At 41.9% G+C, this 21463-nt stretch overlaps 1 protein-coding gene across 8 annotated transcripts in view; it reads left to right on the top strand.

Annotated features, from left to right (window-relative positions):
* LOC138623248 (dedicator of cytokinesis protein 9) overlaps positions 1–21463 on the top strand; it is a 71594-nt gene that overhangs the window by 1654 nt on the left and 48477 nt on the right. For 5 of the 8 annotated variants that reach the window (XM_069702654.1, XM_069702656.1, XM_069702650.1 and 2 more), the window contains exon 1: positions 19711–20113. The exons of the other annotated variants lie outside the window; for them this stretch is intronic. In XM_069702654.1, the coding sequence (XP_069558755.1) occupies positions 19943–20113 (171 nt within the window). In that variant the 5' untranslated portion in view covers positions 19711–19942. Of the gene's footprint in view, positions 1–19710; positions 20114–21463 lie in introns of those variants that run through there. 8 annotated transcript variants of the gene reach the window in all.

Here is a 21463-nt window from a genome sequence, read left to right as displayed (position 1 = left end):
AAAGACGCCTGAGGGAGGAGAGCAGAAATGCATACAAGTATGTGTGTTATTGGGAAATCAACATGCTTTAGGAGGACTAAAGTAACTTTTGGAAACTCTGCCTGTCAATTTATTTTGCAGAGGTCTGAGCTGGCATCCAGGAGATAATTTATTGATGGGCAGATACTTTCAAATGGGAGGATGTTGGCAAGAAAAGATGTGTTAAGATAGACATTCAAGGCTGTGGTAGTTGGATTATCTATTCAGAGAATTAAATTGATGCCAAACAAACAACTTTAAACATTCTAATATGAATTAATTACATTAAAAAGCCCCTCGCCGCACCTCAGGCCTCATCCCTGGATATGTGATCTGTGGTAGTGAATGTATATAACTGAGTTCAAGTGTTTGCTCAAGTTTCTCAGTGGGACAAGAATGTGACTGCACACGAGACCGCTGTCCACCCAGCTTGTAATTAATTCCTCCATGAAACATGTAAATACCACAGCAGGAATAGAGGGATCTGTTCCAGGGACATAAAGGAGAGATTGTGGCCGTCATCACCCGTTCTCGTTCAGACCACGACGGTGTTTCTGCTTAAAACATAAATGTTGTTCAATGCATGCAGACACATTACTTAATTTAGGTTATAACGTACATTATCATGCTTACTTATCCAGTGGCCACGTAGCGATTTACCACCCATGTTTTGGAGTCAAGTGCGCCATGCTGCTCCCTTCTCCAAACAATTTGTTCATTTTCGTGAAGGCACACTCTGGTTGGAGCCTCTTTGTTTATTGTTGGAGCGCAGAGCACAGAGACTTGTAATAGGCCATCGCTCTCAGCTGAGCCACCGCTCTGTTCCTTCACACTTGAGGCATGCTGAGAACACTATAAGCTCCGTGATGGTTGTCATCAGCTTTGAATTTGTTTTGCTGGTGATGCACTTTGATGCAGCACACAACACCGCCTCTCCACCTTCGCTTCAGAGGACGAATTGTTGAGTGTAAATCATTTTTGTGTGAGTTTCTTAAATACCTTTGCTGTTAGCGTTGTTAATGTCCCGGCTGATGGGTGTACAGTATAACAAATCGATGGCAATGTTAATGTGTATAAAGCAGCTGGGGGGTCAGTTGTGTAATTGTAATCAATAGCCCAAACTGCCTACCACCTAACGGTAATACTGTGTTAACGCCGTGTGCCTGACCCGAGAGAGCTGTACACCAGATGGGTGTCATTATGTGGGAGTGATGCCATTAGCTGCCGATGACCGGTACACAACTCGCTCCCTCTGCAACCAGAGGGGAAAGTGAGGCTCTCACTTATGCTCTGACAAATAACACTAACAACTTGGATAACTATTACCAGAGGACACATTTTTGGGTATTAACCCTCCCAAAAACAGTCATTCACACTGGTGGAAGAAGTATTGTTATCTGAATTAGAATACAACTATTTAAAAGTACAAGTAAAAGTCAATAATTTGGATAATTTAGATGCTTCTTAATCTGTTTAGCCGGTGGACAGCTTTTCTGTTCTGTACGGCTCATCTTCCTGTATCATTTGACAAGTTACATTTTACATTGTTTCCTCCAGTCAAACATTGCCAGTAATGAGTCCCTGCTGCGATGCTCACAAGATGCAGTGTTACATAATAAGTACAACAACATAAAGCGTAGCCTCTCCTGCTTTGCATGAAAAACATACTCGTAATTGTCACTTTTGTCAGAACCTTTTAATCTGATCTGCCACAGCTGCACACCACTCTGCTTTTGTTTTCTCAAGAGTCTGTACATTTCCCGAAGATGTGGGAATCACAGAAATACTCCAGGTGGGTGTGTCAGGGATTTCTTTCAGTTCCAGTTTTGATCGTTTGCGGAGATAAAGTCATGTTCTCTCTTGCAGTGAAGCTGCGTTTGTCAGTGATGCCATTCAACAAATATGTGCTTCATTGAGTCACTGTGTAGAACTATGGATTAAACAAGTGAGTACTATTATAAAGCTTGCTTACCATTGTTCTAGTCTACCAAGTCAAAGAAAAGAAGGCCATAACTCTGCGGTGTGGTGTGTGTTTGGAGCAGGCTGTGGCTGTCATGTAGTCTGCAGGCCTGTCAGAAGATTACAGGGCTGTCAGTGTTGTGAGGTCTAAGCAGCTTGACCTCTCTGTCTAAACTCTGGTCTGTCGGCCTGTCACTGTCAGGTCTGCTGGTATCACGGTAAACGTGTGCACGAGCTGCCTCGGTTGCCATGATGGTAAATGTTACTCTGTGGGGGCTTGAGATGGGAGATGGGTCAATAATACATGAGACTACTTTGGTAACCAGTGCATCCATTAACATACTCTCTCTCACACTTCTTTGCTGTGGATGAGACAAACCCAAAACTCTGAGACCATTTGGTACCAAATTCCACAATGACTATCAAACTGTCCAACACCTGAGTGTAAATTCAGTAAACCAGGGATCCCTGCGCTGAGCAAAGCGACCCACACACACCAAACTAAAACTAAAGACAGCAATAAAGTTTGTCTTGATGAAAGTTATAATGTTCAGTTTTTGATGAAAGAGAGGTTTTGATTCAACTGTATGGTAATTTTGGAGAGTGTAGTTTGCGGTGCTGATTAATAGTATTGTACTTTGGTTACAGGTGTTCCAGTTATTTTGTCCACACCTGTTAGAATATCTTAATAAGCATAGGCTAAATAACAGTCTGTCTCTTTCTGGCCTTAACTCAGTTTTGGCTACAGTTAATAAGTAGTTTATGTGATTTAAGCTTGTGGGGCAGGACAGCAATATGCTACAGTGTCTTGTTACAAATATTTTTTAAATTACCAATTATTCATCAGAGAAAAAATTACGAGGTGATAAACCAACTACTGAAGTGACAGAGAACCATTTTAATCATTGTGTTGTCGGACAAATGTCGTGGAAAAGCTGCTTGGTTCTTGACTCTTAAAGAAAACACAAATACCTCCTGTCGTCGCAAAGGAAACATATTTATGTTTCAGCGTAGGAGACGTTACTTCCTCATTATAGTCTCAAAGAATATGCATGCAGGCAGAGCTTTTTATATTGAACAGCAACTTAAGGACTTTAGCTGTGTTCCAAAGCACATAACTTTTCTTTGTACTTTTAGTGCGTATTGCAGCCACCCTTACAAAGTATGTACTGTCACATGTAGTATGGACACAATTTGGACATACATTTGAACTAAAAGGAAAAAGGATGCGACTTTTAATGCCTCCTCTTCCTCTCCTTCTTTCGCTCCTTCTTCTTTTGTGAGTTGCAACAGGGCGGGGCACTAGCGCCACAAATTTTCTTGGCGGCTCAGTTGATGTGATGCATCTTCCGCTGCGCAAAGGATTGTGGATCAGAACTGCCAGCTGGCCAGCATACTGCAAAATAGTATTATCTTTGGCATACGATATTTCACATACTATGTATTGGGACAGACTAAATCTTTTTCTGGCATACTAAATAATATGGTAGTGAGGGTATGGAAATGCACAGTTTGTTTCTGTTGGTCAGATAGCCACAGCACATTGTTGCTCAAACCATCTATAGATGATAATGAAACAGAAATCACAGTAAGAAACTCAATTCTGTAACAGACATACGTTGTTTACATTTTCCATTCTCGGCCTTTAACCTTTTACCCAAGTTCAAGTATCACGCTGAGCGGGGTCGAGCTTTAAAATACACACTGAAGGAGACCGTCTGACTCCAAGCACAGCAACCCATCACCTAAGACAGAAAACAAATGCTTATTAATTAGTAGTTAACATGAGAATAATGATGACCATAAATTTATTACAAAGTAAAATTTTTCACAAAGCAAGCAATTCCAAATTGCCACTTTAATAGAGCTGCAACAACTACTCGATAAATCAACAAAGATTGAATTAGTAGCTATTTTAATCATCAGATGTTGTGTTTATTTGTGGTTGTTGAACGTCAGGCGGTGCTTTGCCTTACTGTAGTGAAATCGTATTTGTTTTTGACGATTTTTTGTTGATTATGAAAATGTTTGGCAGATAAACTTATTGCGAGTAAACCTCATTGCAAGCCTCCAAACCATTTGTCATGTTCTGCTGTTTGTGCACATTTGTTTTTCATTTTATTTGTTGTGTTATTTTGATGTTGAGTACCTTGACTACAGCCTTCTCTACTCAGCCTCTGAAGGGATGAAAATGAAAGGGAAAGCAACCAATGTGCATGACTTTTCCAGCTCACTGCTCTGACACAGTTTAATAGTCATGCTTTGTTGTCTTTAAACATTGTCAAGTTAATGGTATGAAGGTGTCAATTCAACTGGCTGTACAGTAACCAGAGTTAAAACAAACATTCACCAAACCCAAATATAAACAGTGATACACGGTTTGTGGAATGAAAGCTTCAAGGAAAGTGAGAAATAAAACACACCCATCAAACTCACTATAAAATGTGTCTGCTTGGGTTTGGGAATGCCTCTTAGCAGTGTTGCGGTTTATAATCCAAACCAGATTTACCACTCAGGGTTTTTTTTTTGCATTTAAGAGTGAGAAGCTTGAGAATTCCTCAACTTGAGCACATTCATTTTGGGATATTATAAAGCACTCAGTCAAAAATTGAAAGGATTTCCTCCACGCAGCCCGGAGCGACCCCGGTTAGTCCACATAAATACTGTTGCACCAAAGCCAACTCCGGTGATCCAGAGGCCAGACAGGCAGACAGATTTGGTTCCAGTGCAAATGAACACTGATTAAATATCATCGACATGATCCACATGTCAAAAATAAGTGTTAAATATTATCGTTGAGCCAGAAATGAATCCCAACCTATGAATTGTGGTCAGATCACGAGACTATTTAACAAGTTCTTGGCTCAATTCAGGAAATAAGGAAACGTTGAACTGCTCTCGATTATCAGTGTATTATGTAGTTTGTAATCTATAGATTTTTGCTTCCGTGCCTGCACACGTGTCCATGTCCCACATATCGAAGCAGCATCGATAAATAGAGTGGTACATTTCATTTTTGTCACAAAACAGATTAACAATCATTGTCACGTGAATTAAAATCCTTCCATCCTGCCTGAACAGGAAGTGCCCATGACTTCCTGTCCTTCATCTTCTCACGGGAGAGCAGAGGCCTTTCTTTTCCTCGATAGCCCGTGTTTCCTGTGTGCGTATTTGGGCTGAGCAGAAGCGTTGGGCAGGGCTCGGCGTTAAACCGCCCACTCCGTCTCCGTCTGAGTGTTCGGCCTGATAGAGCGGAGCTGTTTTGGAACACAGAAGAGATTAACATAACAGAGAGGGTCAGCTGCAGAGCCTGGCCAGCGGGTGGTTTCCTGTTAGCAAGTGCATGGACACACTCTGGGACTTGTTTTACTCTCACCTCCTCAGAACATATACATTTCCCCGTATCCAGGACCACTTTACTTGAGTCTTTATAGCCTCCTCCAGTATTCATAATGCAATGAAGAAGATATTTATACTCTTCAGTTTCCTTTCAACAAGGCTTGTTGCTGAGGGGAGGTTTGTTTTGATGAAGGCCCTCCGTGACTCTTTTTTCCATCCTAATGGAGATTAATGTGTACGAATAGAGCCGCTGGGCGGTTAGCCTATAACATTCATCTAAATGCTTCGTTTATACATGTACAGCACATCTGAATCACGCTTCCTCTCACATCTCACTGCTGAGACAAACATCCGGCCGTGGAGCCACGATTGCTGCACAATACCATCAATGGCTTGGCAATCAAGTAGAGTATTGCGTTGCTTCCATCCTCCAGGCCATTAAGGCTGCTATTTTTGAGTCAGCAGAGGACACACCTTAGTGCAGCTGCTGAAGTCTTACTGAGTCACAAACGCATTGGCCTTAGTTTTCCTCTGTGAATGACACGTGGTTAATCCAGTTTGACTTCCTGCATACTGATATGAACTCTGGTGTCATCGTCTCTGATGTGATAGATATTTTAAAGAATAGAACAGAGATTTGTTTCCGTGTCATACAAGCATACAAAGACTGTTTTGTGTCTTATGCAGTTTGTAAAATTACCTGAAAACAAGTCAGCACTGCGATGTGCTCCAGTTGAAGTGGTACCAGTCGGTCAGTATGCTACTTTGGTCAAGACTGAAATTTCTCAGTTCGATGGGTTTCAATCAACTGCATAATCGAAACTGTCCTTCTGTTGTCTGCATACAAATGAGTTCTTTTAAAATAGCCATTGATTTCTAGACACAGTTCCTTGCAATGGCACATGCTCTGCGATGTTGTTTATCCAGAGCCTTGCGATGGAGTGCAGGGCCGTCCTTATTAATCTCTAGCTGTCTCAGTCATATGAATGGCATCATTACAAACAGCTCTTTACATGGCCCGGCCCACACAAGAGTTAGTGAATGAGGGGACTATATCAAGCGTAGGTGGATACTGCCATGCTGACCATCACTGATTCATTAGTTTTGAGAGAGGCCAGCCAGGACTATTTGCCAAGAGGTGAAACTAGTCAAGTTTAAAGCCCCAAGGAAAAAGCTATTGCTCTGCACACGTGCACAGGCCTACAGATTAAGATCATCGGATTAAACCCTGAAAAGCACTCCCTGACTGGAGACTGAGGAACACATCCATGTTGGCTGATGGAGAAATTTCTAGAAAGAGCAGACTAATGACTAGCACATTTCCTTTTAAGACCCTGCACGTTTTTTTTTGTTAGGTGTATTTAGTCTCTTCTCTCCTTGATTTTTCTATAAAAGTCATGTTTCCCTCCCATCCGTCTTGGCAACTGACCATTAACGTGTAATTGCGGGAACGAGGCTGTTACCGTGACAGAAGAGATTGGAGGGTACACTGCAGGCGAACACTTCTAACCTTGTTATTATGTTTTCCACCCAATGGATGCCATCCTCTCAATATTTGAATCACTGCCAGCTGAGATTAAAGTAGAGTGTCGATTCTTCCAATGTGTGGAGTGACTTGATTTTTGGATTTACACTCCACTTCATTACTTTGAACCTTGATGAAGGAAAGGTCTTTTAAACGTTTACTATTTTGGGTTAGCTGGGGATGAGACAATATCAGTCCATTGGTCTGTTGGATGAAATTAAAAGAAGTTTTGTATAGGGATGAACCCTGTTTTGGCTCAGTGTTTGGTCTCCACCAATCCGAGGAATCTCGGGCTCTCAACTATGTTCATCAGTTAGTTGGTAACTTGCCTGTCTGCTGTTTGGTGCTGAGCAGGCAGTTCACAGGTGTTTTTTAGAGGGGTTTTTTGAGGCTGAAAACAATTCAATGCGAGCGGTGAGAGGGAAATAAAACTTTAAAGTTGCAGGCCAGACGGCTAAACAATAAGCTGAAGGTTGCTGTGAAGTTATGACTTTGTTTTCACATTGTCATTTGATACATTGTTATTATACAAACCCAGTCATCCAAAGAGTGAACTGTAGAACATAATTACATATAATTATAAGAAAACATTTGCGTATTGCTTTCATTTTGCACCTGTTTGTTTTATATCCCTCACTCTTCTGTGTGTATCTGACATGCTTTAAAGTCAAGTCTAACTGTCCACTGTGAGTAGGTGAACCTCTGGCCCCTCTGGCCCCTCTGACATTGACTCACCTTGGTCACTGACCTCCTGTTCCCACCCCCTACGTGAATCACAGCAGGATCAGCTGCTGTCAGATTTGGTGTTTCACCAAGGGATGGATTAGCACACAATTACCCAATACAAAAGCCAGTTTCCTGTGTTTAGATTTAGAGCAATAACCCATTTGAATGGAAACTAGTGTTTAAAAAAACAACAACACATTTTCAATTCGAGTACCACTTGAGTCAGAGTAGAGACAAATTTAAAATGAGGTATATTTTCATATCTGCAGTGGAAATGATTGTAAAGTGTTTATTTGTTCTGTGTTGAGGATAGATGCTGCTGTGAAGTGTGTGTGTGGGGAACTACATAATATTCCTGCTCTGTGTCTGACTGCTATCAGACTACGGAGATGAAAGTGAGAGTTGATACTGATGTTGTTATCATTCATCTGGGATTTCCCTGAAAGTTCTCTGCCACTTACTTTAATTCAACCGAGGCACCAAAGAAGAAGCCAGTAAAAGCATCATTATTTAGCTAAATAGATCAAACTCAAAGGCTACTCAATGTGACCCAGACCAGAGACATTACCCCCTTTTCCCACGGCATATGTTGACAGTTTCATTAAACTGAGTCTAAAATCTGTGCAGTTCTCAGCGTTCATTCTTGTGGCTTTGTGCACTGTGTGGATGGGACCTGCCTCAGCCAGAGGGGATAAACTATAATGACTTTTTACCAGGCCGGCTGCATAGCTGGCATTCCTCACTCTGACATACTGTAGGCCAGACAGTGGAGGAGGGGCACAACCTACAGAGGGGCGGGGCTGAGGGCTTTCAGGCCATGTCTGAGTCTCACCTTTTGATTTTTTATGAACATGTGAAAAGACAGATCCTGAAAACTTCAGAGGCCCTAGTAGTACCCAGCTATTAAAGAGGAAGTGCCTATACAATGGTGTGGAAATCCTCTGTTACAAGTTATGCATAAATTTATGTTAGCATTATAAATACAATTTATTCAAATTAGCAAAAGCTAAATTCAGGATTTGCAGAATAGGGACTGTAATATCACAAATTACATTGTAAGATTGTTAATACTGATGCATCAGTGTTTCAGCATTTCGCTGGTGTTTGGGTTAAGGAGAAGCTTGTTTTGAATGTTTCATAAACAATTTTCAGTGCAGAGGTTCCCACTATACGGGTCAGCCCCTCTCCAGTAGTTCACAGAGTACGTCCCAGTGGTCAAGAGGTGATTAATGAGGCCGCCAAATATATATATTATTCAAGCGATTATTATCATTCTCTGTAAACAACTGCATTTTTGGAGGCCTTATTATACTCCAAAACTCATGAAAGTTGGTACACTTTGGTAGTTGGTACACACCAGGTGAAAGATTTCGTATTTTAGTGGAGTTGTGAGTGGGCGTGGCCAAATGGCTCGCTAGCGCCCCCTAAACAGATGCCCCGGAGGCTACATTTACCTACATGCACAAAATTCGGTGGACATGTGTACCTAGACGTACAAAAAAGTTCCATTGCACCATTAGGTCAACTCAACAGGAAGTCCGCCATTTTTGCAAGTCACACATGTTGTACTTTAACGAACTCCTCCTACAGATTTTGTCGGACTGACTTGACATTTAGTCTGTGCACTCTTAACATGTTTGGGATGAAAAGTTATCAAAATAATTAGTTTTCATTGATCGGTGTGCCCGTGGCGACCTCATGAGGACGCGGGTTCGAGCCCTGCTCAAGGTAATCCACACGGTTCACAGAGGGCGAGTCCCCCTGAGGGTAAACCACACGGTTGTGGGTTTGCCGGTTTCGGGTTTGCGTTGTAAATGTAGTCATACTAAAACCAAAGGTTAACAACAATACAAAATAAAACAAAAACTCAAATATAAATCAGTAACAAAAAATAAAGGGTGTCTAAAGCTTCTTGGATTTCTGTCCAAACTACCACAAACGTTATCCCCCAAAATCCCATTAATATATTTTAATGCTATTGTATGAATTTTTTTCCATAATTATGACAACATATAGTATGACACAGTGGTTAGAGCAGTTGCCTCACAGTGAGTTGTAACTGGGTTCGATCCCCATTTGATGCATGCATGTCATTTCAGAAAACGGTCATACTCCAAAAAATGATTAAAAAAAATTCATACTGTATGTCGTCCAAAATATATATATATATAAAAAAAAAAGTAATTATATAGCATATCGTACAAAAAGTGACCCAAAAGTTATGTTTTGTATATAGTATATAGTGTAGCCAGGGCGATGCGGATAAGTTTGATGTTTCGCCGTGACACAGGAAGTTGATGTTTAAGGTCAAGCGATGCTCCAAACCTCACAAAACTTGCGTCAGGCACCAACTTTCATGAGTTTTTGAAGAAGTCAAATCTGCCAAAAAAAAAGGCAATTAAAAAAAGAAAAGTAAACTGCAAGGGGAAATATGCGGACCCTTATGTGCTGCACGTCGGGGAGCCCGCACATCACTGCTTGCAGTTTTAATCTTCTCTCTTTTCTGGACCTGGATCTTTTTATTTGAATCAAAAGTTGTTGTTTTTACCAACGACACTCTGCAGGTCACGTGATGTTCGTTTAGTTTGAAAGGTGCAGAGCACGTGACTCTTTGAACCGTCCAGGCAGCCTGCGTCAGTTTCTCCTGATGTTTGTGTGTCTGTGCTCTCACGGCTAAACGCTTAGTGGAAATAAATTGATTATTTACTGGCTTCCTCGTCTATGTTAGCGCAGTAATTTGCATATGTAACACGATTACTGTGCTTTCAGGAACACTCACATTACTTTTATTAAAAATAGAACTGAGAGTTTTATTCCTTCTAATTGTGAGGCTCAGTGCACTCTCCTCTCAAAGTTGCAGCTTTAAGTACACTGTTTGAATCAATCTAGCACATATTCTGTCCAAAACTAAGCCCTTACAAAGCAAAGTCTTGGGCAAGCTGTCAGATGTAAAAGGAATTTTAATGAGTTGCTGTAGTTTCCCATTCAAAAATCATCCACATGAAACACTGAGCTCCTTATTTGTTTATTTTTAACTGACGCAAGCTCATTGTGCACTGCCCACAACAAACAAATGAGTTCTGTTTTAAGTGAGGTTTTTGGGGCTTTTATTCCTAAAAAAAAAAAAAAAAAAAAAAAAGCCTTCTGTTATATCAGCTGACATTCAGAAAACTGAGAGGGTGGAAAACACAATGACATGAAGACATAAATGAACGTCTTGCAGTAGGAAGTCATGTGACCCTGGTAATCTGTGTATTTTTTTCTCTCTCCCAAAGCCTGTGATACAGTAGAGACAGAGCTCTCCTTCATGCTTTGCTTCTTGCTTGTTTGCTCCCCCTTTGTTTTTCTGGGACTTAGCATCAGGAGGCAGGGTTGTACTGACTGTGCACTTCGCTGCTGCAGCTGCAGCGTTCCTTGTCTGGATGGATAAATAAAGTTAGTTGTGTGGTGTTTATGGAGGATCAGCGGTGTGGCTGTGTGCCTGGAGGCCTGCTCCTAATCACACTTGTTTGTGATGGAGGGGGTACAAAATGATCCCGGGCTCCGGAGAGTGCGCTGCTGATATTTAGACTGTGCGACGTGCCTTAAAACAGATTAGTTGCACGGTGGAGAGCGTTATGTCAGCATGCAGGATCACCTCCCTGTTCCTCTCTGTGCACACTGCTGTGCAGATAAACTGCTCAGTGTTACTGACTTGACTTAATCTCACATTAGTCTCCACTCAATCTTGTAAGGCAAACAACACCAGCCCCCACTCACAAAGCAGTGTGTTGTATTTACCGTGTTTCTCAAAATAATAATAATAAAAAAAATATATAGATTTCAGCTTGGTGACGTATTCTGATTTAATTGCAGTTTGCTTCCATTATCCATTTTTCAATTTCTTGTCTGACATTTTCCCAAGTGAGTTCTTTAAGACCTGCAAAAATGTCAAATTCATTTTAGTTGCCATGGTAGCCACACTGGTCTTTGTGCTTTGCGGTCTAAGAGGGAGGTTAAATTTCACAAAATGCTAACGGAGAAATAATCAGCCGCAAATAATGGGATTTTTTTTTTTGTCAGGGCACCGCTTGGTTCAGGTGGTACCAACAAACTGTATACAACAGGAAAAAGGTGGAGTGCCATTCATTGTTTTAAAGTAAAGAGTTTTGAATTTTAAGGATTTCATGTCTCCTCTGTGATATCAGGGATTTCAATGAATTAATACAGATGAAATCATTTATTTTGTATAAATAATTATTTACACTAATATCAATATGTCTGGAGATAATCGGGAGACTGTTAGATCATAGATTAAATAAACAGATATGAGTTATGCGACATCACTTTGAATTCCATTATTGTCTTTTTAACTGATTTATTTATTTTATTTTTTTACATTGCCACATTGGTCCAGACTGTATGGATATTATATCTGTATCTGTATATCGGTTATTTACCAGCTGTGTCACCATCTCGTGTGCCAGCTCCTTGCTGAAGCTGATAGTGGCCTCCCTGGGGAACTGTGTGTTACAGTATTACGGCTAAATCCACTGCCGCTTTAATGGTGCAGGTGCACGGACATGCGTTCATCTCCTCCTCCATCCCTGGTTTCCCTTGATTGTCAGCGGCACTCATTCAACCAGGCTTGAGAGGATTTCCACTGATTACAAACAAAGAGCCAACTGAGATTAGCCGATCATTCGGGGTTCCCAAACACCCCCATTATCCTCACCCCCGTCTCCTGGCATCAGGACGTCTTCACGTCTCTAGAAAAAACACACACTGGCTTGTGTTGACGTGACATATCTTAAAGATTATTTTGTCTTATTTTAATTTTCTTCCCTTCAAATGATCTAGAGTATATGCTCTACTACTGTAGCTCCTCTCACGCCCCGTCTTCACTGCCTCTGGTTCCACTCTCACATAAAATCCTGTCTCATGCTGTTTTGCATCTTAAAGGCTGTTAAGATGAATCTGTCCTCTCGCTGTGTTTACACCTTCCTACCAGAATGCACCGTGTGACCGTCCTACTATTCTTCTTTCCCGTTTCTCTCCCCTGACACTTTACACCGTTTACTCTCCGTGTATATATAGTATCATGTGGCACTATTTAAAGTGACGAAGCTGCTTTTTAATCTGCTCAGTCTAACTGGCTTTCTTTGTGGGATAGTTAGAGTAAACCTTGGTATGGACCATCTGTTGGACAGCAGGACTTTTTTCACCTCAGGTTGTGTGATGATATTATCCATTAGCTGGTCCAATGGGTTTTTATTAACATGGCCATATTTAATGTGGAAACTACCTTTTAATAAATAGAGAGAAATTTATTATTAACAGAGTTGTTGAGCAAGTTTCTCATTGTTTTCTAATCCAAACAAAGGTTGGACATATTTTGGTTTGTTTTAATTTTGTCATAAAGCTGCCGGCAGCCTGATGATGGTGGTTACAGCTCGTACCATTCGGGCTACAACTCTCTTTTACTGCATGTTATTCCCCTTCCTGAGCTGTCTGTCTTGTCCTGTGCAAATCAAATACAATGAGAAATTACAAAAGAGTATTACAGAAAATGAAATGTTAGTATGCTGCCTCTTTTTTATGATGTTTTCATCCAGACAGAAAAGGTTTTGAGGCTTCTGGAGAAGTCATCAGAAAAGTGGCAAAATACCTTTTTTTGAAAATAAAAATATATATAAATATTTCTGAATATATATATATATATATATATATATACACCCCCCCCCGGAAACATTGTTTTAGTCTAACATGTTAATACAAGAGCAGCATATTTTTATGTTCACGTCTGTTGACTGAGGCAGCATGATGCACTTTCTAGATGATCCTTTAACCCTACATGGCAAAGTTTTAACTTTAACTGCCTGAACTATGCAAACACAGAGAGAAAAGACACTCGACATGTTGTAAATCAGCGGTTCAGTGAGCGATGTGAAAAGGATGCTGGACCAGAGTTCGTAGCGGTCTCTCCTTGCCGTTGCCTCATGCCAGGCCAGCGTGGGCTTGTCTCAGGATCAGTCTGCTCTCAGCTTCCACTCGGCATGTCAGAGCCTGAACGTGATGACGGCACTCCCTCGAACATCTCTTCACACCTCGGCACCCGCCGCTGACATGTCGACAGCAAATCTTAGTGACTACATACATGACAATAAGCAGAGACAGCATTAAGGAACTTTGTTTTGCTTGGTCAATAAAACACAATACTTTTTAGTTTGAAAGAAAAACCAGTTTGAGATTTAGTCGTATGTTTGAGAGTTAAATTAGTTTTAGAGCTGTAGAAACACTGTTAACAGCTGGGTGCTCCTGGCTCCCTCTTCTTCTTAAGTCCATACATTACTGTCACCTCTTCTTCCTGTACAGAAACTACAGTGTTGGGAAAGATTGGTTTTCACATTGAGCTGCTGGAAATGACCCTCCTATAACAAACAATGGCTGCATTATGTCAATGGTCAGTCTGAGTGCACGCTGTTTCCACAAAGCATTGTATCACACAGCAGTTGTACAATCACTCCGTGCGTCTTCAATGATTGAGAATATGTTCTTAATGGATAAATAACCTTTAACTCTGCAATATTTTATCATCATTTAAGTATAAAATGAATTTGGTAGATAGTAGGGTCATGTTTTTGAGTGTACTATCATTGTTTGCCTGTAGGGGGCAGTAACATCATTCAGACTATGATGTTTTGTACCTTTTACATCTGAAAAGAGCCTTTCTGTGCTGTGCATATTTGTATGCGGGTGGACCTTATTTGATTGGTTGCTTTATGCCTTCAGCTGAAATATGATAAGAGATTAAATTGATATAAAACCGTTTTCATCTCTAATGCTCCTTTGTGGCTGTTTCTTACAAGCCATTCAGTCGTTAATCATTCACTTTGCTGTAAGGACCAAAATAAACAGAAGGCAGCGGCATTTTTTTTTTATCAAAGTTAGGTTTAAATATGCAGCGTGATCAGTTTTGTGATGCACAGATAGCTGGAGAAGCAAGTATTTGCACCGAGATTAATCCGTGTTGTGTTTTCTGAAGCCAAACACAGTTGGAAGAGGGCGACCGCAGGCCCTCAGGACTTGGCACTGCTTCACACCATCTCTGCTCGTGCGGCAGCAAAGGCTGTGGAAAGGCACTGCTTGATCAGAAGCATATATTAATGATAAACTGAACCAACTGCAGCAACAGAGCTGCCGAGCCAACAGAGCTGCATGGCACTCGGCAACGTAGATGAATGACGTGTGTGGTTATAGCATATACTTATTCTGCGCCTGGTGGCTCCACTACAAGCCAAAGGAAGCGGTACCCCTCAGGAGAATGGGTCATTTTCTACAACAGGGATAAATAAACCGTCCCAAAAATAGCAAGAGGAAGGGGATGTGGCCCCGTTGTGTTTGTTTTGTACCATTTTTAAGAAGTTAACATAACCTGGATGTCAGCTGTAGGTCAAAGAGAGACTTCGGTTTAATCTAGTTTGCATGAAAAGCATTTTTTAGTAGTAGAACAGAAACATGCGACAGATCAGGTGTCTCCAACCTTTTTTCCTCCGGGAGCTACTTTTACAAAATGAAAGAGTCAAGAGAGCTACTCATGTTTAGCAGGATTTTTTTTCACATAGCTGAGCTCCACCCAAAACCAGCTGAATATGCTTCTTTCAGCATTTGGGTCATTGAAAAAAAAATCCAAGCCTATCTTTGCTTTGCAGCCCACCCATATGTGTAACTGCAGGGCAGTTACCCACAACATGACTCAAACAAAAAACCCTGATAAACTGATTCAAACACAAATAAAAACAACAAAAACAAACAGTCACCAACACTTCTTCGGTGCTCCTTTTATAAAAAATGTACTTTTAATTTTTGTGTTGTTGAACTTTAGGGAGGTCAGCAGTACTTTGATACAAAATGTCCACCGAATGCTCCCGTGTGCAGGAGTTTTGTCCGAGTTTGAAGGACAGTGGGCAGCGAGAGGCGGCTTTGTTATGACAGGGTTTACACACATCAGCAGGAAACAGCCACTTCCTTTTTGGAGTCCCTGGAGGGCTCCAGCTGGGAGCCACTCTTGTTTTATCTGCCCTGTCCTGCTGGCTGTGTGGGTGATGTCACCGTGGTCCGCCACGCTGTGACCTCGCTGTGGACACGCACGCACGCACACACACACACACACACACACAGCAGAGCCTGCATGGGCACGGAGATACGGCCAGCTGTAGCCTCGACCCTCCACCCGCGAGGGGCTCCTCAGATGAGAGGCCAGCTCCTCTCGACTTCCCCTCTGCTCCTCGGAGCCGTGCAGGGACATTTGTCTGTTTGTCAATCGTGTGGACAGGGGAAACTAAAGTTGACCCTTCTCTGTCCACATGTGCCGGCTTTGATGTTTTGAATTCAGCTCCACCCAGTACTTGCTGCCAACAGCTTGAAATTGCCGTATTAGTACAAGTGGTGTTATTTGGGGGTTTACTGCAGGCCGGTGTCCACATGCAGCAGATGTGGGGAGTGTGGACGGGGAGTCCAGCTGGAGGAGAGAAACGGTTGCTTAATTTGCTGGGTTTTTTCCCATCAAACCCTGTAATCTGACATCATTACTGTCCTACACTACACGGCACAAGCAGTATGGTAAAACAATGCCTGTGGTCACATGGGTTATTATATATGTAGAATAATGGGAATAGAGGTTGCAAGGACTTTGCTCTGTTTATTCAAATGATGTATTGTGATCATGTTCATTAACAAAACACAAATAATTTGATGATCTAAAAATGCAGCAACATTATGAGTTATGAAATACATCATGTTGGGGTCATAATAGCGTGCCAGAAAGTGCAGCCCGCTGCAGAGGGCGAGGCCTCGTTGTAACAACAGTAGCAGTAATCCACGAAGCCCTTATCTCCTCTGCAGCTGCTGCAGATTTGAGCAGAGCAGTGTAGCAGACCTTCCACATGTTCACACTTGAACATCCGCAGATAGACCCACACTGTGCCACAGCACACTGTAACCCTCCACCCTCACTGTAGTCCATCTCGTGATTAAGCATGGCTGACACAGTCCGACTGTGTAGTGCTGGAGGATACGGTACCACTTCATTTGTCAGCTACAGACATGCACAGTATAGATGTCCACAGGCTGTGAACGGACACCAGAACAAGTCGGGCAGTGATGTGTGTTACACTATTGACGATACCGAGGGCGCTGTGTGTGTCACAGTCAGCTGGAGATGTGAAACTGTTTTTTTTGTTGTTTTTTTTTTTTTAAAGTAGAGGATATTTACTTGGCAGCGGTGGTTGTAGCTGAAATAAACACGCCTGCACCTAATGACTCAGCAGTCCCATGTGTGACCTGAATAATTCATCCCTATTATTCTGTTGCAGAATACAGTACACAAACTTGTTCCTTAAGGAAATGTGGAGGCATCTAATGCCACTTTATGTTGGCGCTGACGATGCCTGTTTTTCTTCATGTAGTTTTAAATGAAGAGCGTTGAACTGAAATGAAGTGTTGCATTGGTGCCACTGCATAATCTATATGTTTTATTAGCAGCCAGCTCACATTCTTTGTCATTCTGGACCGTGTGATTGACGACTAATGAATGGGCGTCCTGATAATGAAAATAACCTCATGACATTCCTCTGTCGTATATCAAGTCAGTTTAATTTAAAGTCCTAAATCACGTCTTTTGTTGCAGACGGATTAATTTTTCTGGATTATCAGAAAGAAAAGAAAGAAAAAAAAAAAATAATGGAGCTCGGTGAATCTGGTTTGTGTCGTGTTTGATCCTTCGGTCTGCTTTAGACTCTTCTTCCTTCAAAGCATTTAAACGATTCATATTACCCCGCTTGAAGCTGGAATACATGAATGGTGCCTATAGGTTGAGTTGTGGATTCAGGCTGTTTTATTCCTCTTTGTCTCCATGTTTCTGTATCACTACAAACCTGTTTCATGATGCATTGTTAGTACACTTTTTTCCAGGTTTAGGAAATCCCATACACTATTGTCCCTGCAGCGTCGTGAGCACCTGAACACATCGCTGCAGACACGTCCTCGCATGCACAAGAAGAATCTGTGCCCATCGGGACTAAAGATTTACGATGACCAGGTGTTGACACTTAAAACATTGACTTGTTGCCTGAGCAGTGTCTTACTCGTGTTTGTGTCGGTGCTCAGTAATTACCGCCAGCAGTGATTGACATTCGTTGATGAGCATCCGTAAAATTCAGGAAAAGTCCCGAAAAAGAGAGAGCGTTAAATCCGTTTCACTGCCTACTCGGTCTGAGAAAAGAAGATTTATGACTTTGCAGTTTGACTCGTTTTACAGCAGATTGCTTCTTGTTATTCTATACAGTAAGCCTAAAATCCCTCTTTGCAGAGGCAGGGGGACGGAGACTCGATCAGAAGTGTGAGAAAAGGGATAAACCACAAGAGGAGATGCATTTCCCAACAGATCAATGGGCATAATCAAAGTCTCGTCCCCTCCACCCCTCCACCCTCCACCCCGAGTGTCTCTCCCTCTTTTTTCCTCTCTCTCTCCCTTCCTGAATCCCTTCATCCGAGGGCTCAGCTGCTCGTCTCGTCCTGCACTCGAATGTAGTTCAGTGTGTCAAGCGCTACTGAAATATTAACGCGGCAGCGAGCAGGAATGCGTGCAAGCATTTAGGGCTTCGTGCACCATCATGATGTCAGGGAACTCTTCGCTTTCCCCCAGACGGCCGCGAATGTGATAGTTTGTTTGTAAGGGCGCATATGCATGCGTCAAAGGAAGGGTGAAAGTTTCTCACGTGGTTGATCCCCAAAGAAAGAAAATAAATCAGATAGATGCTAGCAGGTTTTGTGTTTTTTTCTTGTTGTTCGGGGATGTGATGAATGAAGTGTTATGAAAGTAAGCAGCTCTTCGGTGGCTGCTGCATGTGCATGCCGCTTTGACGAGCAAGATTTTTTTGACAGTAGTTGTTGAGGTCTTCAGGGGGGTTTGAGTGTGATTTGTAGCTGTAGGAAGGGAACAACCAGGGATAAATAACCCATGACCAACATTGACCTGTTTCCTCGTCTGCACCTTATAACCAGGATGTGAAACATGGGCAACCACACGAGGTGTCAGCATGTGTATGAACACCATTTTGTACCACATATTTAGTGTTAGTTTTTAATATAAGGACTATGTAAAACTGAACATACAAGTTTTTTTGTTTTTTCAATGTTTCATCTTTTAAAAAAAAAAAAAAAAACATTTCCTACTTTCATCTTCTGTCTTCCACAGTCAGAGACATTTTAATCAAAGGCCATTCTAGCAGATGAATCATCCCCTGGCATTTCAAAAAGCCTGTGCATGATCAAATTTTGTCGTTGCACTCCCAATATATCTGTGTACTTGGCAGAGCAGTGCAGCTAATCTTTTATAGTAAAAGACTCCCTATTTGATGTCTTGGCCTAAAAGGTTTAAATCCTCCCATGTCCTTGGTCTGTTTTGTAGACAGATTTCTGTAAGACTTGAGTTGGGTCACTGGTTTTCTACCAAAACTGAACATTTCAGCATTCATTATATTTCAGTAGATACATCTTTTTCTTTGTGTTGTTTTATCTGTTAACTATTTAGTCTACTGTTCTCCATGTTATAACACATTTTCTGATCATATTTTCTATTCATATTGTATTTTTTTTTGTTGCAACATATATTATTCTGTCCATTCATTGTGATTCATCCACTTGTTCTACAACTGGCCGCGTTTTTCAGCTGAACTAAATAAGCATTCAGCCATATTGCTGTTTGCCTGAGCGTGGAATCAGTCTCTCCCTCTGGATATGAAGGATTGCATTTAGTGTAACCCATTTATTTCACAATTACTCATCTGACTCCCTGAAGGAGTCCCATTCTATGGAGTAAAAAAAAAAAAATGAATCGGGATAATCCGTTTTACTATGCAAATGTGGAAATTCAGAGTGGCTCAGAAAAGAGCAAGCAAGTCACTGAGTGAATGAGAAAGATCCACATGCGAGCCTGCGTTGATCGAAGCTCAGCATTGGTTGAAGCTGCAGCAGAGCTCACACAGCATCCTTCATCCCCCCTCCCCCTCCTCCTCTTCCTCCATCCCTCGTTCTCTGCTGTACCTCACTCACTCGCTCACTGTATCTCGTCTGCTGACTGAGGTATTCCTACAAGCACAGAGTGTTGCAGCTTGGAAATTACAGTGGGACTCCTCCTGTGTGCATGAATTCCTTCTCCGGCTCTCCTCCTCTGTGCATCCCTATGCCGGGACACCGCCGCCCTCTCCCCGGGTGAGAAGCCGTGGATTTGCGGGGTCAGAGTAAGATCATGGACCAGGGAGGAGCAGGGGACGACCGCGGAAACTGGGTCACCGGCAGGCTCTCCTGACTGATGCCCTGTTTGGACCTGGAGGAATGGGGTGCACCACCAGCACGGTTGTGTTTGATGGGCTGCGTACAGTCTTAGAGAGGAACTGTAGTGGCTACATCTGTAAGGAGGCGGCCGAGCCCACCGGGCCGTCTGAGGCGGAGCGAGCGCTGAGTCGGAGAGAGTCGCGTGTGTTTCCAACACCGAGGGTGCTTAAGGTGTGTGTGTGTGTGTGTGTGTGTGTGTGTGTGTGTGTGTGTGTGTGTGTGTGCTGGCACAGTTTTGTTTTTTTTTGTTTTTTTAAACGGACTTATTAAGAAAACAAAATATATCCATATATTCAGGCTGAAATGAAGAAAATATATTTCTTTATTATTGATTCATTTGAATTGTCAGACATCTTCAAAATTTCTTGTTTTGTGAAGCTATCAGTCTAAAATACGGAGTTCTTCTGCTTACTTTGGTTTCAGACAGAAAATAGCAACCCATCATTTTATTTTGCGAGGGGGAGGGAGGGAGGGAGATCAGTTGTTGATGATCAATTTTCTGTCTATGAATCAATAGTGCAATTGCTTCAGCCCTAAACTACATATTATGGAGCAGCTTCTTGGTGAGAAGCCCCCTCCTTTTAGTACAATGGCAAATATGACTGAATTTGGTGTAAAGGCTCTTTTTATTGTTTTGCTCGTTAATTAAACATCCTATAATTCTCTGGTCTGATAAAAGTAATAACGGAACTAATTGGTAGCTAGTTGCAAATGATATAAAACAAAGAAAAGCAGCACATTTGCATAATTAAGAAGTTGAATCCAACCATTCTTGCTTGATAAATGAGTTCAAACCTAATCAAAATCCAGACTGAGCATTTCAGCACTAGTTTAATGTACACGGACCTGTTTAAATGTCTTAAATATCGACATTATTCCTCACAGAAGTGCATCTAAATGGGCTGTTTGATCTGAGATGTTTTGAAACCAAATTACTGATGCTGCAATTTTCGCTGATTTGTGCTATTACGATGGCAAAAAGCAGGACATCAACATGATAAATGATTCAGATGGTTATAAAACTGGATTATGTGCAGGGTCACTGCAACCTTTTCTTCTGTCAACGAAAAATGCTTTTGACACAAAACTATAACTGCTGGTGGAGATTAATTTTCATAGCGCCTTTCATATTTGGCAGATTTATAGATGCAAAATTATCCTCGTGTCAGCCATGTGAATATGCATCCCTGAGTGTTAACTGTATAAAAAGTAGGGCAGTAGGAGGGCTGGATGTTGTCTCTTGTTAAGCACTGCATGGGTTAAAGCCTCTGCGGGCAGGGATGTGGGTGAGGAGGGTAAGAGGGGACAGTAAGCTCTGTGTCTGCTGGAAATCAATCACCGCTCTTCATCTGTGAACCGACGGGCTTGGCAGGGCTTCTGCCGCTCCGTACCAGCTTGCCTTTCCCCTTCTTGTTGGTGTTTACTTCCTACTGTTGTGTGTGTGATGTCTCCTTCCCATCACTGGCTCATCAGATTCACCGCAGAGAGCCGAGTGACAGTGGCCCGGCTGAGAGCAAGGAA

The sequence above is a fragment of the Brachyistius frenatus genome, unplaced genomic scaffold, assembly GCF_029030835.1.
Source record: "Brachyistius frenatus isolate BFR_SWC_R1_liver_20210118 unplaced genomic scaffold, ASM2903083v1 Contig_42, whole genome shotgun sequence".
Classification (NCBI taxonomy): domain Eukaryota; kingdom Metazoa; phylum Chordata; class Actinopteri; family Embiotocidae; genus Brachyistius; species Brachyistius frenatus.
This window is presented reverse-complemented; position numbering and strand designations above follow the sequence as displayed.